This window comes from Aspergillus stella-maris (genome assembly GCF_047715825.1).
Source record: "Aspergillus stella-maris strain CBS 113639 unplaced genomic scaffold BDV14scaffold_78, whole genome shotgun sequence".
Classification (NCBI taxonomy): Eukaryota; Fungi; Ascomycota; class Eurotiomycetes; order Eurotiales; family Aspergillaceae; genus Aspergillus; species Aspergillus stella-maris.
The window spans coordinates 134,550-150,878 of NW_027396872.1; the positions used below are offsets into that span (position 1 = coordinate 134,550).

The 16,329-nt window shown below is 50.4% G+C and overlaps 6 protein-coding genes across 6 annotated transcripts; 5 read left to right on the plus strand and 1 right to left on the minus strand.

Moving 5' to 3' along the window:
• Positions 1 to 112: 112 nt before the first annotated feature.
• On the plus strand, positions 113 to 751 carry BDV14DRAFT_204645 (MoaD/ThiS family protein; the record flags this gene model as incomplete). The annotated part of the gene is made up of 2 exons (XM_073774565.1): positions 113 to 371; positions 612 to 751. The coding sequence occupies 2 exons, from the start codon at positions 113 to 115 to the stop codon at positions 749 to 751; spliced, it is 399 nt and encodes a 132-aa protein (XP_073623510.1).
• Positions 752 to 1,510: 759 nt separating this feature from the next.
• Positions 1,511 to 2,955, plus strand: BDV14DRAFT_182514 (uncharacterized protein). Its single transcript, XM_073770239.1, has 2 exons — positions 1,511 to 2,351; positions 2,409 to 2,955. The coding sequence occupies exons 1-2, from the start codon at positions 1,849 to 1,851 to the stop codon at positions 2,494 to 2,496; spliced, it is 591 nt and encodes a 196-aa protein (XP_073623511.1). The 5' UTR covers positions 1,511 to 1,848; the 3' UTR covers positions 2,497 to 2,955.
• Positions 2,956 to 4,054: 1,099 nt separating this feature from the next.
• BDV14DRAFT_192935 (cation-translocating P-type ATPase) lies at positions 4,055 to 7,005 on the plus strand (the record flags this gene model as incomplete). Its single annotated transcript, XM_073771694.1, has 7 exons — positions 4,055 to 4,257; positions 4,288 to 4,699; positions 4,729 to 5,353; positions 5,426 to 6,054; positions 6,123 to 6,505; positions 6,574 to 6,718; positions 6,895 to 7,005. 7 exons carry the CDS (start codon positions 4,055 to 4,057, stop codon positions 7,003 to 7,005), a joined length of 2,508 nt encoding a protein of 835 aa, XP_073623512.1.
• A 1,002-nt stretch (positions 7,006 to 8,007) lies between these two features.
• Positions 8,008 to 9,373, plus strand: BDV14DRAFT_204648 (uncharacterized protein; the record flags this gene model as incomplete). Its single annotated transcript, XM_073774566.1, has 2 exons — positions 8,008 to 8,312; positions 8,725 to 9,373. The coding sequence occupies 2 exons, from the start codon at positions 8,008 to 8,010 to the stop codon at positions 9,371 to 9,373; spliced, it is 954 nt and encodes a 317-aa protein (XP_073623513.1).
• Positions 9,374 to 10,041: 668 nt separating this feature from the next.
• BDV14DRAFT_192936 (cytochrome P450) lies at positions 10,042 to 11,586 on the plus strand (the record flags this gene model as incomplete). The annotated part of the gene is made up of 1 exon (XM_073771695.1): positions 10,042 to 11,586. One exon carries the CDS (start codon positions 10,042 to 10,044, stop codon positions 11,584 to 11,586), a length of 1,545 nt encoding a protein of 514 aa, XP_073623514.1.
• Positions 11,587 to 12,236: 650 nt separating this feature from the next.
• BDV14DRAFT_192937 (Zn(II)2Cys6 transcription factor) lies at positions 12,237 to 14,623 on the minus strand (the record flags this gene model as incomplete). The annotated part of the gene is made up of 9 exons (XM_073771696.1): positions 12,237 to 12,373; positions 12,428 to 12,527; positions 12,579 to 12,685; positions 12,735 to 13,190; positions 13,250 to 13,517; positions 13,569 to 13,882; positions 13,951 to 14,145; positions 14,213 to 14,276; positions 14,567 to 14,623. The coding sequence occupies 9 exons, from the start codon at positions 14,621 to 14,623 to the stop codon at positions 12,237 to 12,239; spliced, it is 1,698 nt and encodes a 565-aa protein (XP_073623515.1).
• Between the last annotated feature and the right edge of the window lie 1,706 nt (positions 14,624 to 16,329).

A 16,329-nucleotide genomic window follows, 5' to 3' on the forward strand; every position in this document is an offset into this window, starting at 1 on the left:
CAAGTTCCTCATCTCAACTCAACATCAACCTCACCTCTATCTTCAACACTGCGCGTGCTCAATCTACTTCAAATTACCCCTCTACACCCATCAACCAAGAGAAGAAGCCAAAATGTCAACATTCACAATCCACTACTTCGCCTCCGCCTCAACCTACACGAACAAAAACACCGAGAGCCTCCCCGCGCCACTCCCCCTCTCGCAACTCTTCAGCACACTTGAGTCCAAATACCCGGGAATCAAGGAAAGTGTGCTCGGGAGCTGCAGTGTTGCTGTGGGTGGAGAATACGTTGATGTACCTGCTGATGGGGAGGGACCGGAGGGCGTGGTTATTGGGAGTGGGGAGGAGGTTGCAATTATTCCGCCGGTTAGTTCGGGGTGATTTGTCCACCGGAAGAAGGAAGTCTGTGTCCATGGCTCTGGGAATTGGACTTGGACTTGGGGATTGGGCTGTACTGAGCTTTGTGCGACGATCGCGTCGCGTTCAGTTGCTTTACGAGGGTTTCTCTAAGCGGCTGGATACCGATGGAGCACAGGATGGATGCCAGCCTCAGGTGCGATAACTGTTACTGTTCTATTCTGGTGTGTAACCTGGCACTAACTCGCGATAGGACCATTTACGAGATTACATTGTACGATATACACACTCATCGAAGTTGACTTTTGTTTGTCGCTATTTCGGGAGATTGATGACGTCCGTCTATGGTCTTCCTCTAAGGTTACGCGAGGTCTTTCAACAGCGAGAGGCTGATACTGAACGGCATTGAAACACCGTGGCTTCCAACATTTCAGCCACACGCCACCGTGCGCAAACATACAAAGAGACGAAGCAACAAAAGTGGAAATCAAAGCTCTAAGCTCACGCCTCAAAGCTATCTGAAGCGCCGTACTTTTGCGTCCCTAATATAGACCACCTAGACCAAACTCCAACTCCAACTCCAACTCAAGTCCCAACGAGGTAGTAGACTGCATCCCCCACATAAGGTTACTACTGAGAATCTTTGCATCTAAAAACAACAATACCATTTACCGAACCTGATTCGCAGTCTTCGTCACCCGGAGAATTTACGTGCCGAGTCGTGCTTCAGATTGGATGGCGCCGATGCAGCCGTTGGGCGAGAGTCGCTGGCGGGTAAGCGCCGCAGTGGATAAATGCCCTAGCTCCTCAGGCCCAGAGTCTAGCCTGCTTCTGCAGCCGCTGCCAAATTTATCTGCAGACCCTAAGGACTTTATTCTGATTTGAGATCCTATCAGCCAGCGATTCGGGTGGTAGGGATCCACTACAGCTCGAGCTCTGTTCCAGCCTCACTCCTTCGTACTACACTCCAGGAGCCCTGACTGACGTCCATTCACCATCCTGGCGCTTGGATGATCGTCGTTGCAGAAATACCGTACAATGAGAGCTCAGTCTTTGACTACCTGACGAAAGTCTAGATCCTTCGTATACAGTGTGTAGACTTTCAAGGGGGTATATAAGTTCATTCATGTCTCGCTCAAAGATTTCAGTCTCAATCAGTTCCTCATCCTAATCATTTCTTACAGTCAGTCTTGCATATCATAGCAGAGCGCTTTCTTTCTTTCCTTTCCTACTTCCTCTCTCCTTTATCTATCCATCTCAGTTGACTCGTCTGTGACGTTCCTTTGGTTGATATATCTACGACTACCACGACTCTCCTTCTCATCTCTTCTATTTTGACTGAGTCAACGATACTCTCCTTACGAATTTGGATTACCACGAATACGAGCGGCACGAGCTAGATTATCCTCTGCTGGCATTGGACCCCTCTTTTACAACCATACCGACAACACCCATCTTTCCTTTCACTCCATTTCCTAACCACCATCGAAATGCCCGCCTACGGCGCCCTAGGCGCAACATTCCTCCTCGCCCGCGTCATCCAAGCCTGCAGTTTCATCGCCATAATCGGTCTGACAGCAAACTTCATCGCCGAGATCGTCCGCTACGACGCCACGCCTCCCTCGATCTTCATCGGTACAATCACCGTTACTTGTATCTCAGTCATCTACTGCGTCATTACATCGATCTTGTTTATCGATGATATCCTCCCCTTCCTCGCGGCGGGTATCCTGGACGGATTATTGTTGATCGCTGTTATCGTCGTGGCTGTTATAATCGGCAAACCGCTTTCCTACCTCGACTGCGGCGATATCATCGGCGATATCCTCTCCAAGCGAGACGACGACGGGAGCTCAGCGTATACATTTGCTACACATTTGAGTTCTTACCTCGGAAACCTTTCCGGAAAGGTAGACTACAAGGCCTGGATTGGTGCTAGTAAGGGGGTGTGCGTTGAGGCGAAGAGTATCTGGGGGTTGAGTATTGCTATGTGGTAGGTCCACCCTTCACCATTGTTTGATCGATGACGGATGCTGATTTTGATTCTTAGTATCATGTTCTTCTTCACGGCTGTTTGCTGTGTCTGTCTTTGGCGCGCGAAGAAGAAGGGCATGGGTGAGGCTAAGGAGGTTGAGTAGTTCCGTTAGACAATTCAGGTTCTGACCTCCTTGGTCTCTGTTGAATAGGGTCAAAATTCGCCCTTGCCGTTGGAACCCTGCCTTCGAGCCCACTAAAGACATCGTTGTGTGGCTGTGGCTATACTTGATGGATACGCTACCTAGATGGTTGTCATGGTTCGACGAGATGAATGGTAGTTGGCCACTGCGTTGACAAGGCAGTGAGGTATGGTGTATCTGTCCATGGTGGCTTATTCATTTTCAACTGCATTTTGGCACTTTCAGAATGCTAAGGTGTCTGATATAATCTCTTTCGTTGCTTGTTTGTTTTTGCGCTTTTGATTCTTGTTCTGTTCTTTGCTTTGCGCCGCATTAATATTCCCGCTTTATCTCATCTCATCTATTTCGTTTGTTTCTTTTGCATACTCGTCGGGATAATGTATAAGACACGATAAACGGAAAATCAGGAATATAATGCACTCTGTGAGTGTGATGTTTGCCTTGTGCTTGATCATCTATGGTTCTATGCTCCTAGAAATACTATTTAGCATAGCCTACCTTATCCAGCCTTTAGTTCGCAATGGAAGGCAGAACGTCAGCGTCGTCCATCCTGCATATGCCCCTAGAGCGTTTGCAAGTACTCATCCTCTGGTTTGGCTAGAGCGTAATTTACTGGCATCTCAAGACTCAGTTTATGGAAATGGTACTATGAGGCTGGGCTATTTGAGTGTACTGCTTTGTATTATGTAGCTTTTGCTAGCGGAGTTGAAAAGTAGAGATACACTCTAGCAGTCACCATCCATACTGTGAGCAGCAACGAATTCCTCAGAGTCTAAATTGAATAGTAACCATCAACCCGTTACGTGCTTTTCTAGCTTTTTAAAAATGGACCCCGAGTCCCCTTGCAGATCCGGATCTGATAATCTCTTGACTTTAGGCAGACACATTCCCAACCAAACCCGAATCCGAACGCGAAGCCGAGAAATTGCACCTTCAGGGACCACAATTGCTCGACAGGGCTGAGCTTGGCTGCAGTCTATTAGCTCTGGTGTTTCAAGCGGTGGGCCATCTGTACAAGATTTGCAGTAGGACACACAGTATCCAAGGAAGGCTGAGTCGTGGTAGGGGAGGGAGGGTCCAGATCTGGTAGGGAAGGGACCTTGACTTCTCATCAATACTCGTTTTTCGTTTCTTTCTTCACTTCTGGCATTATCTGAGAGTTTTCGAATGCTTTGACTGCAATGGACGACGAGATCACCCCTGTCGCGCCTGACGAGGCCACTGCCAGTCGTGCACCGCCGATCAACCACAGTATAGTGAAAGACTTGGAGAGGGCGGAAGCTACCTTGTCCCCCCCACCAAACTCCATGAGATCATCTCAACCAAAGAGCTCGCGACTTTTCATTCTCTAGGTGGCCTCCCGGGTCTAGAAGCCGGCTTGAAGACAGACCTCCACCTTGGCCTCGACGAGACATCCAACCACCACGACCGAAAGACGACATACGGAATCAACCAGATTCCTCCCAAACCACGAACTTCTCTCCTCGGGTTCGCATGGATGGCATTCAATGACAAAATTATGATCCTCTTGACTGCGTCTGCAACTGTGAATCTGGCTCTGGGCATCTACCAGTCCGTCACCGCTGAACCAGGCGAGCCAAGCGTGGAGTGGGTAGAAGGAGTCTCAATCATCGTCGCCGTTATCGTCATCGTCCTAGAAACAGCTATCAATGACTACCAGAAAGACCGCAAGTTTCAGCTACTGAATAAAGTCAAGGAAGAGTGAGACGTCACTGTTATCCGGTCCGGCAGGGCTCAGCAGATTTCAATCTACGGAATCCTTGTTGGTGATATTGTACATATAGAAACCGGTGATGTTATACCCGCTGATGGAATTCTTGCACAAGGATTCAGTGTGCAGTGCGACAAGTCCTCTGCTACTGGCGAGTGGGAGCTAATTGAGAAGAGGGCCGCCGTAGGGGAGCATACCGTTGTCTATGACCCGTTCATGCTCAGTGGGAGTAAAGTCTCCAATGGTGTTGGCAGGTTCCTGATTACATCTGTTGGTGAAAACACCAGCTATGGGCGAATCATAATGTCCCTTTGGGGCGACGTGGAGGAGATGGCGTTGCAGCAGAAACTGGCTGTTCTTGCGCAGTATATCATCATTGTTGGACTGATAGTCGGTGGAATCTTCTTCCTCATCATCCTCATTCGGTACCTTGTGATATCGAAGGCGGCTCGAAGGAAAAGGGCGAGGAATTCCTCAACGTCCTTATTCTTTCCATCACCGTCGCTGTCATCGCTGTCCCAGAAGGTCTACCGCTCGCCGTCACCATGGCACTTGCGTTTGCGACGACCAGAATGCTCAAGGACAAGAATTTGGTCCGGCTGCTGTGGTCTTGCGAGGTCATGGGCAACGCTACGACTATTTGTTCTGATGAGGCAGGGACAGTGACGCAGAACAAAATGACAGTTGTCGGTGGCCGCGTCGGAACAGCACCAGGATTTGGCGACGTACGGCCTGCGCCTGGGACTGAAATAGAAGCCAAGTCTTTGTACAAAGGGATGATCTCGTGGCCTGCTGCAGTCAAAGACATACTCAAGGACTCAATCGTGCTCAACTCCACAGGTATAGAGAAGAGTACGGAAGGAGGTGTCCAGCTTACAGGCTCAAGCACCGAAGTCGCTCTGGTAGAGTGCGTGCAATCCAATCTTCATCTCGACGGCGTCGCTGCACATAGAGAAACAGCAGAAATCGTCGAGGTCTTTCCCTTCAGCTCGAAGACAAAGTCGATGGCGACAGTCGTGCGGCTCCCATCAGGAACTTATCGGCTATTCGTCAAGGGGGCGCCAGAAATTGTCTCGCAGTTCTGCAGTCTCATCATCGCGGATCCAGAAACCGGTCTTTTTCTGCAGTCATGGCAAGATGATATGAAAACCAGTATAGGAGATACCCTGCGTCAAGTGTCCAGCCAGTTCCTCCGCTGCATAGCCCTCGCCTACCGCGACTTCGACATGTGGCCGCCACAAGCTACCAAGGGAATAGCCTTAGACAATGCCCTTCGTGATATGGTCCTCCTGGGCATATTCGGCCTCCGCGACACCCTCCGCCCTGAAGTCCTTCAAGCCGTCCTCGACTGCCAAACAGCAGGTGTGACAGTGCGAATGGCAACAGGCGATACCTTTCTAACGGCAAAGTCCATCGCCTTCGAATGCGGGATATACTCGGCCGGCGGAATCGCAATGGACAGTTCTGTCTTTCGTAGGCTTACGAGTCAGCAGTGGGACATAGTTCTGCCTAGACCACAGATCCTATCGAGGTCTAGTCCCGAGGATAAACTGAGGCTCGTGAAACATTTGAAGAGTCTAGGCGAGACTGTTGCTGTTACAGGCGATGGGACGAATGATGCGCTTGCCCTCAAGGCAGCGGATGTGGGCTTTGCAATGGGTATTCAGGGGACGGAAGTCGCAAAGGAGGCCTCGTCAATCATACTCATGGACGATAACTTTGCTTCTATCGCCAAGGCTCTTCTCTGGGGACAGAACGTCAACGACGCCGCGAAGAAGTTCCTCCAGGTATACACCATTCCCCCTTTCCCTTCCAGCATAAAGCCTAGCTCGCTAACACTCTGGTATCTGTACAGTTTCAATTCACAATCAACGTCTCCGCCGGAATACTAACCACCATCTCCGCTATAACCGGCGGCACCGACTCCTCAGTCTTCACAGTCGTGCAACTCCTCTGGATAAACCTCATCATGGATACATTCGCCGCATTAGCCCTCGCAACAGACTGGCCCACGCGCAGCCTGATAAACCGAAAACCTGAACCGCGCGGCGCATCGATCCTCACGTTCGCCATGTGGAAGATGGTTGCTGGCCAGTCTATCTATCAGCTCATCGTCATCTTCGTTCTTCACTATGCGGGAGCGAGGATATTCGGGTATAGCTCTGAGCGCCATCTCGCTGAGTTACAGACCATGACGTTTAATATCTACGTCTGGATGCAGTTCTGTAATATAATCAAGTACATTCTACTCTCTTCCCACCCCTTCCCCGGTTTATACACCAAGCTAATAAAATCCTTATCAACAGCTGCCGAACAGTAAACAACACGCACAACCTTCTAGAAGGCCTGACAAAGAACTACGCCTTCTTCCTTGTGCAATCCGTCATCCTAACAGGCCAAATAATAATCATATTCAAAGGAGGCCAAACCCTCGGCGTCCTCCGCTATCTGGTGCGCAGTGGAGGTGGACTATGCTTTTTGGTCTGTTGACGTTCCCAGTCGGTGCAGTTGTGAGAATCATTCCTGACCGAATGGCTATTGCCGTCTGGGGCGTTTTCTGGAGACCGATGAAGAAGATACTCTGCCTCGTGAGGAAAGTAATTAAGTCCATCCCTAATATCCGGAAGAAGAAGGGTGCTGGTCGGACCGGAGACAGCGAGAAGATTACGGGTCTCGAAGTCCACCTCGACACAAGGAAAGACGACATGGTTATTGCGTCAAAAGCGGATGTTTGCTAGCACTTATATATCGCTATCCCAGTAGACTTGAAAAAGGACATGATGTATTTCTGCAAAGTGGTGGGTAGATAGGTACACACACACATTCATACATAATCTCATATCTCACAACTCATCTGACCTCGCGAATCGCAAAACAGAATATACTGCACCTATATACCCCAACCAAAGTCATCCATAGCGAAGTAAGTAAGTAAATCCCACTAAGCGCAGTCCCCAGTCTCACAATGCAAACCCAAGGCAAGCGCAACCCACCCGCGCCGTTCCATCCACAGAGCCGCACCTCGGACAGGAAGGTACGCTTTCCGCGCCCATCGTGCCTTCCCAATAAAGTGCCAAGATTTTCAAATGGCAGGTGCGAACAACCCAAAGCTCCCATACCACGTACCTTCCTAAATAGGTGCTTGCTTGTACGACTTCACCGCGTCGGAAATACTCGAGTTTCTTTCAGCGCTTTGTCCGTTCGAGGAACGGGAGTATCTAGCCCTGAGAGTAACAGAGCCGAACGGAGTCGCTAGAGATGGTTATTTTATAAGGAATGTGATTACCATGCCAGTTTCTAGATATCGAACTTGAATTTGGTACGATAGATATTTAGTTAGAATGCGCCGTGCCTACGAAGGGAGCTATCGAAAGCCAACCTGTTAAGCCCTATACGAATCCATGTCACATACTAGCCTGAACTTGGACTCTCAAGATGCTGGTGGGAATGACTGGGGTTGGCATAGGGAGGGACTTCAACTAGGACCTCTCAGTGAATTACCTATGTAGGTTCGCTGTGAATTCACAAGACGTGGAAACTCCACTCTCTTTTTTTTCTTTTCTCTTCTATGTCAGTGTTTGTGTTATGTATGACGCATGTTTGTCAATGTTCGGTTTTTATCTACCTCTCCTTCCCGTACTAGAAGGTCCAATATCAGCTATACAGAACATAGATTTCAGGCTATTATTTGGTTTTCCTGTATTACCCATCACACTGGGCAACTCAACGCAAAAGGTACCATGGCACAAGCTGTTTTCTCGATGGCGATGGCTGCCTACCCTACTCTCCTCCTAGCTATAACCGCCAGCATCGTCATGTTCCAGCGCTATCACGACTACCTCCGGTCTGAAAGTTATTCCCGAACAACAGCACCTCGCAACAAACCTCACACAACCGTTTACACAGCACATGAGTGCCGCACCCTAATAGCCGCACGCTACCATTCCAAGAGCGAGAAAACCAAAGCTATCCCATTCCAAATCCAGAGCCCTTCCAAACTAGCCTCTGGCACGAACATTCGGCATTCGCAATGCATTCACGATGCGTGACGGCGCCGGGTGAGAGGATTTGTTGACCATGTCCGCCCGCTTCTTGGAGGGGTTGGGTCTGTTGGTATCGACTGGGCTCGTCTTGCAGAGGGGTTGCGTGGAATGCTAAGATACATTATTGAGGAGAGTAAGAATAAGAGCGAGGGCAGCAGCCGTGGGGAACTAAAGCTTTCTTCGACGGTTCAAGCTCTATCTCTAAGGACATCCCTTTGGATCCTGTTCAACATGAAAAATAATATGCGTGTTCACCACAAAAACCTTGCCAAGCTGGGGGATTCGTTAAACAGTGCTTGGATGAGGATGAAGAGTGGCTGTGGAATTCGAGGCAGCAGAGCAGAGCGGCTAGAGGGGTTTGGAGTTCAAGGAGAACAAAACCCTTCAGTCTCGCCTCTCCGCTGTCTTCACAAGGACCAACAACGCCAAGATCAACATTCTGGACCCAGTCTCGAATCCCCTCAACCTCATTCTCCCCGGTTTCGAGACCCTCTGGCGCGTTGTCCTCAGACTGTTTATTGTCCTGCACAATGGCGAGAGCCCTGAGAATGAGCATTGTAAGAGCGCTCTGGTAGAGTTCATGAGAAACCCTGCACATGCACAGTTCTACTGTCAACTAGACAACCACACTGACGCCTCCATCTCTGCCGAGTATGTTGTCCTTGAAGCCCTCCGCCTTTATCCGCCAACGCGCCGAGTTCGACGTGCATTCGAGGATTCCGATCCCAATTCCACAATCACCACTGTCGCAGCAGACGTTGAAGCCGTATACCTCGACACTCAAACATGGGGGCCTGATGCAATAGAATTCACGCCAGGCCGATGGATGGCTCTTTCTTCCGCGCAGAAAGATAGTTTCCTCGCGTTTGATGCTGGGCCCTCCGTATCTCCCGCGAGTAAGTCGTTCAGACCGATGGTGATCGGGCTTCTTGTTGGACTCTTGTTGGAGGGGGTTGGAAAAAGAGACGAAGATGAGAACGGTGCAAGTTGGAAATTGGTATTTGGCTCGGATAGTCAGAGCAATATGGATGAAGTTTTTCTCAAACGAGAGGTTGAATACTGAGCACGGTGCGTACGAGGGGCTCTTTGTCTCCCTCGTTGAGGCCGAGGCTGGCGCTAAGAACGTTGACCCTTGAGCACCTCAACAGGAATGAATAGCAACTTGGTTAGAAGATGCAAAGCCCACATGACCAAGACGATGAATAGAAGTAAGAGCGCACCAGGTATCGAGATGACAGGATACATTGTGCTCCGATTTGTGACATGTGAACCTGATGAAGTGGTAGTATCAGAAGGTCAAGAAAGACAGTTGTCGCGAGCGGGGCCTTGGTAGCGGCAAGACCGCAAGAGGCTGAGTAGACTAGATAGGGCTAGAACTGACAGCTGTTCAATTAGCTGGTGATCACTACTATAGAGTTGTTAGTGGATTCTGGTCTTAATCTTTGTGAAACGGATTGACCCACCCCTACTGCATATTATTTCTGGTCGTAAGCCAGTGATCCAGTCTCTATCATATTGGAGTAATACGTCTTTCCCTGATTGGCAAAACCCCATGTCTACTTGAGCCGCTTCACAGAAATAGAAGGAGGTCCGAGCAGCGTGGGGAAGTGAGGAACGGACCGCAATGTCTGTGTCGTTCGCGGGTGGATTTAAGGGATCCCATCCGTTCTGTGGCTCTGGGACCTGATTCTGTTCTTATCAAGTGCTGTGATACTGACGTTTCAACCCACTATGGCACTCGAAATGATCCTTCCATTCTCCCCTACGATTCTTGCGCTGGGCGCAGCAGCCCTAGTCTTGACATACTGGCTGGCAACCTATGCCTCCCTGTACTGGCTGCATCCACTGGCCAAGTATCCAGGTCCACCGCTTGCGGCTGTGTCAGAGCTATGGTATGCGCAGGCGTGGACGAGCGGCCTATGGAACCGCAAAATCCAGGAAGCTCATCGCCGATACGGCGATATCGTGCGCATCGCGCCTAACGAGCTTTCATTTGCAACGGCCCAAGCTTTCCGCGACATATACGGCGCGCCGTCGAAAACACGCAAGCTATTCCCCAAGTCTGACCGCTTCTATGACAACGGCCATCCCAACATTGCTTTCGTTTTGGACCCTGAGGAACATGCTCAACAGCACAGACTGTTCGCGCCGCAGTTTCGTCCTTCCGCAGTCCGCTCGCAGGAACCTATCGTGCACGCTCATGTCGACCTGTGGGTAGATCAGATGGCGGCGAGAGGACGCAACGGCCAAGTCCCGATTGACGTCTCCAAGTGGTTTGAGTGGTTGACCTTTGATATCATCGGAGAACTTACTTTTGGGGAGTCCTTCAACGCTACGAGAGACAACAAAAGCCATCCATGGGTGTCTATCCTGCTGGATGCCACATACAGTGGTTCCATCTTTAACCTGAGGAAGCGGCTAGCTTTCGTGGGACCCCTACTGCGCTGGATGCCGTACATCTCGGCAACGGCCCGAGCGGCTGTTGAGTCAATTGCCCAACATGGTGCGATGACGCTCGCAAAGACGCGCAAACGAATTCAAGACGGGCCTGCGCGTAACAGCAACGCTGACAGCCGCGCCCGAGTCGATGACTTCCTCGAACATGCGATTTGCAACGGTAGCTTCTCGGAGACAGAGCTCGCCAATCAAACCATGATCATGCTCACGGCCGGTGCAGAAACCAGTGCCACCGCATTGACAGCAGCACTCTGGTACCTTTCGCAGCCCGCGCACGCACACTGCCTGTCCCGGCTCCAAGACGAGATTCGGACTGAATTCACCCATCTAGCTGATGTTACCGGCGACGCCACCGCACGTTTACCCTATTTGAATGCCGTTCTTGAGGAAACGATGCGGTTGTTTCCTCCTTCGCCCGTCGGGCCTCCTCGCGTTAGCCCACCCGGCGGCGAAACCGTCGACAGCACCTTCGTTCAAGGCGGGGTTTATGTCTCCGCCGATGTTTGGGCCATCCATCATGATGCTCGAACTGTGGGAGATAAACCAGATGAGTTCAAGCCGGAGCGATGGAGCGATGTCCCGGCGAGTAAGAAGCCGTTCACTGTTCCCTTCAGCATCGGTCCACGTATGTGCATTGGTGTCACTCTTGCATGGGTTGAGATGCGTATTGCCTTGGCCAAGGCGGTGCTCGCCTTTGACTGGGATTTGGCTGACAGGAGCGGGGACTCTGACTGGATCGAGGAGGCAAGGCTCAAGCAGTTGTGGAAGAAGCCTCCTTTGCTGATGAGATTCCGACCGGTGGCGGAGCGAAGTGCGTGAGCAAGCGAGCCATTGTGCCGGCTATAATCTCTTTTGGGACTCCAATGGATATAAAGATCTGCAATGGTTTAATTGCAAGTTCGCAGTAGAGGAGGCCGGGAAAAAGGTTAAACGGCCAGTTTGCTATTCCGGAAGGGGAAGGCGTCGCCGTTGGACCCTGTCACGTGGGTCTCAGTCCTACTATCTACTCTGTACAGTTAGAGTAGGAATATATCTATGGAGACTCTGAAGTACTATTGGCCTTGTTTTTTGCTACAAAGGATGGCACCTAGAGATAATGATTTCAAGTCGTAAGGCATGTATTTCTATGTGTAGTCATATTGTACAAAAGAGAACCGTTGCTCGTTTTCGAGGGCAATCATACATATATGGGGTCAGTAAATCCTGCTGATACCGGGCTGGCACCGGTAGGGCGAAGGAAAATACCCTGGTGTATATAAGTATTATAGCTGGTGGTTGGCCTTGAGGTCCGCAGCGGGCCATTTCCTGATGTTTCGTCGATATCAGCCGCGGAGTAAACGTGCCGGAGAGATCGGCGGGACCGCCATAGATTGATGGCTGTCTCTCTGCGGCCTGAAAGTCGTGGTAATAGGCTAGTGGGGGGGTTTCAGAATTCTGGTCAGATGGGGTGTAGGGTTAGGAAGAAAACGCTAGCTTGCAGTTAGGCGCCACTCTGGGCTTAGTTTCTGTGACACAAATGTCCAGGGCCATCCATTCTCTGTTTCTGTTTGCCGAAGAAGATCAAGAAGACACCTCTGCGCGAGGGGATCACGGACCCATGAGCCATCTGATGCCGGTTAGCGACCGCTTGAGAGCGAACAAAAATGGTAATCGAGCTTACGAGCAAATAGTGCATGGCATGCCATTATACGAGCAGAAGGGTCACCGTCACTTGATAGCGCGATGCCAAAGAGAATGCCTAGATTTTTCAAGACGTCGTCCTGCCATCATTAGTTTTCAAATCATCATGACTCGGTTGTTAGCGGACGAACCTCCATTGCGGTAGTGTTCTGAGCTGCATTAGGACTTGCATAGATATTTCGAAGCTCATAATCCTGGATCAACACTTTGGCCATGCAGATATGCTGCGCAGCGGTCGCTATTCGAAAGTCAGTAAAGCGATCGGCACCACCAAATTGAATGCCTACCATATAACGATTTCGTGTACCACACAACTGGATACGGTCTCCCAATCCTCGAATCTGCAAGGGAGAAATGCAACGGCCGGAAGGTATCAGGTTTTCGAGCCTCCCATGCATTTATTCTATGTTTCAACATGCTTCTTTCCGCCTCGCTTGCGTGAGGCTCGTGGACGCCGTAACAGTAGTTGATCACTCCCGCCAAAAGCCATACCGCCCGATGGGCCCAGTCGCGGTCTGTTTGGGGTGCTCGGTGTGTCCACATCTGCTGAAGTTTCTGATCAAACGGACTCAATTCTAACCGCAGAGGGTTTTGAGAAGCCAGCGCAAATTGGATATCCTGCATTACGAAGACCCAGAAGGATGCTTCGGCCAGTCCACCAGACACAGCGCAGTCGAGGTGGGAGCTAATGTACACAGAGCCCGCTAAAAGGTGGCGCTGAGAGTCGTTTGATGGGGCGTGAGCTGCCCAGCTGTCAGATATATAGTCCCCGACGGTTAAGCTATCAGATGGCTTGACGTACACGAGATTTGTTCAAAGAAGCGGAGTATAACCGTGGACGCCAGCAGAATATCAAGGCCAATTCTCGACTCCCAATTCCCCAGTCCGGGTAGTAGTATAGCGATGCATTTCTCGTGGTATTCATCTGCTGTATTCGGTGGTACGAGGTTCGTCGTTTGTGAAAGGTGGCGGGCGGCGGTGGCTAGACAAGCATATAGTAAGAGAGGGTATGAGGGCGCGCGCTCAACAATATCCGTCGAAAACTGTCTTTCATGGTCGCATGAATCAAGCTTCATAGGTTAGTATTATTTTGCTAAGCCAATAGAGTGGTTTCCACGCACCCATGGGCCTAAAGATTTTTGAAAATGTCGTAAAAGGAATGCTTGGTTGAAATCGGCTAACTTTGGATTGTCTCGCGGAGTGTCTGGCGGTAGAAGCGACTCCATTGATATTGTGCGGGTGTGGGAGATTCTGCGAGAAGATGGTCCAATGCCACCTGAAGTGAATGTCTGGGTTGGAGAGGCTATTGAGGGTAGGGTCGAGGTCGAGGTGCTGAACCGAGCTTTGCGCGTGCCCCGAGGGACTACCGGTGATGCTTCGGCCGAAACAACGTGATATTCAGAGGCAGTCTGATCGGTCTCGTCCTCGAATGATACTAGATAAGTTAGTCTTTGGACCAAGATGGCGCTGGCCCAATGTGCACGGGTTAAGTGGAACACCCACATCCAGACGGCATGTCCATCCAAACTTGATCATCCGGAAATGATAAGTCACTTTCACCGTAACGAGGGGGGCCTCTAGATCGCATAGACGGGTTTTGACCATGCCGGAACGTGACCTCCTCCGGCTTCGCTGGCGCAGGAATACACTGTCGTCCAGAACGCTGGCAGCGAAGGCATTCAGGTTCGGTTTTATCACCTGGATATAGATAGATCGTTAAGCACTGACACTAGAAGGATCGGGAATCGTCCGAGAAAGGGCTAACATTTCAGATGGCGTTTGCGGCACGTCAGACTGGCGGAGTAAGCAGCAGGATTAGAATCACATCGCTAATGGTGGTGCCGAGGGTGAACGCATCCCACTTACCAACCCCTCATAACGTTATCGGCAGAGTTGTCTCCGGGTCGAGCTGGTCAAAGCCATAGATGACAGAAACAAAAAAACAACATCAAAGCTGAATGGAGCAAGCATGGACATCAAGTATAAAATGCAAAAGAAGCAACCCCATTTCTGAAACACGATCAAGAACTCCCAAGTAATGAACAGGGAGATAGCGCAGAGCAGATGTCCAAAGAATAAGGAGCACTAATGATGTAGATGCAGCTTAACGCAATGTGACAGTGATTGCGATGGGCAAAATAATGTACAACGGCTCAACTGTGGAGGAACCGTTCATGCAGAGTGGAGCCGTCAAATTAGCATTGCAACTAAGATGACAAGAAAGAAAACGGCACCAAGCCTGGGAGAGTAAGAGAACGAGAGGAGCTAGGGGAGATCTTTGCCTCTGGGAGGGCTTCGGTATCAACGGCATATTCAGAGCTTCAGGGGGCGATGCTTGTTAATTTGACTTTTCCGTCCACATGGCAGGTTTTGGTGAATGACGATGTTCGAGGTGGAAATGAACGGAATCCATCCCTAACTCTGAAGTGTGGCTCGAGCTTGGGGTTCTCGATCGTCGCTCGCACTCGTTTCCGAGAACCTCATGGCGGACGGGCACGCCAATGTCCGATCACTACCCAAACGAGGCAATCCTCACAGCTAAAGACGGAAAACCCACCCACGGCGGCCGGACTTTTCGCTTCGTCCTGTCGCTGGAGCTGCGCGCACAGCTCAGGAGCATTTCGGCTCCTTCCATTTGCACGTTAAGTCGACGGGAGCGGAGCTTCTCTTTGATCTTCGAATTTCCGCCTTTAAGGGGGGCAACAGGAATATGCTGCTAAATTGAGTTTGGCCTGTGCATCGCATGCAGAGGCCCTGCGAATTACCGCCGCTTGACTGCTGGGTCACGGAGCCATCCTGGATCCAGAGACGTTGATGGGGCCCGTTAGCTGCAGTAGCTGAACTCTCAACGGTTGAGAACATCCGAACGGTTCTGCAACGACCTTCGCATAAACCAGTTATCCAGCATCAGAATCCTTGAGCCTGGTTTATCCTTGCTTAGCTGGTCCCAACCGTGCAGTGGTGATTCAGCCAATGCCGAGCTGGAACTGCCGAGAATGCAGATTTCTGCCGTCCTGTCTGCAAGACTTCGTGGCGCCATAAACCCTCCGCGCTGAATGGTTCGAACTGCGCAAACACCCTCGTGCCGTGATTCGTGAAGGATGACAGGAGGGCTCCATTTTGACTCGGAATCTAGCCAAGGCCGAACTGAATAGCTCAGAGCTGTCAGGAGCAGAAATAGCCGATCGCAAGGCTAGCCCAGGAATAGCTCTCTACAAAGGGCAAATTGCGGACTCCGTAAAGGACTTCATAGTCTCAGGTCTTGAGATTCAATGACCGCATCCTACGGGGTCTGGAAGGTTCGAGTACGGCCGTTTGGTGATCTACCGTCATCACGAGGGCTTGAGCGAAGGTGATGGCTTCAAGGGTGTTCCCGAACCCGAGACTTGGCCTTGGTGATGAGACTGAATCCTGCGAACTGCAATCTCTTTCTTCTTTGTTGGTCGCACAAGTCTGCAGGTCCAAATTTCACACAGCATAGAGTTCGCGATAACGTAAATCCCGGTCGGTTCGTAGTTCCCGGTCGGTTCGCAGAACTCCAAAAAATTCCGACGCGTCTACCACCTACCATCTTTAACCACCCACCATGCCATGAAAAGCGCGTAAATTAAAGCAAGAATTACTAGAGCAAGAAGGCAGGATCCAATGCCCGATTCAAGATTTAAAAAATGAAAAAAATTCCCAATATTGAGCAAGCAATCAAGAGTTATAACTTGCCTCCCCAAACCCTACGTGATCAATTAAAGGAACGTCAATTTCAAGGAGAACTCCGCAACCACAAGCATAAACTATCTATACAACAGGAAGAAGCACTAGTGGCGTGGATAGTATTACTTGATATACGTGGTGCTCTCCCCCTAGGCACTTCCAGGTGCAAGAGAT

Coding starts and splice junctions, on each gene's coding strand:
- BDV14DRAFT_182514 (XM_073770239.1), top strand. CDS start 1,849: ATGCCCGCCTACGGCGCCCTAGGCGCAACATTCCTCCTCGCCCGCGTC. Junction 2,352..2,408: donor GGGTTGAGTATTGCTATGTG/GTAGGTCCACCC, acceptor TTTGATTCTTAG/TATCATGTTCTTCTTCACGG.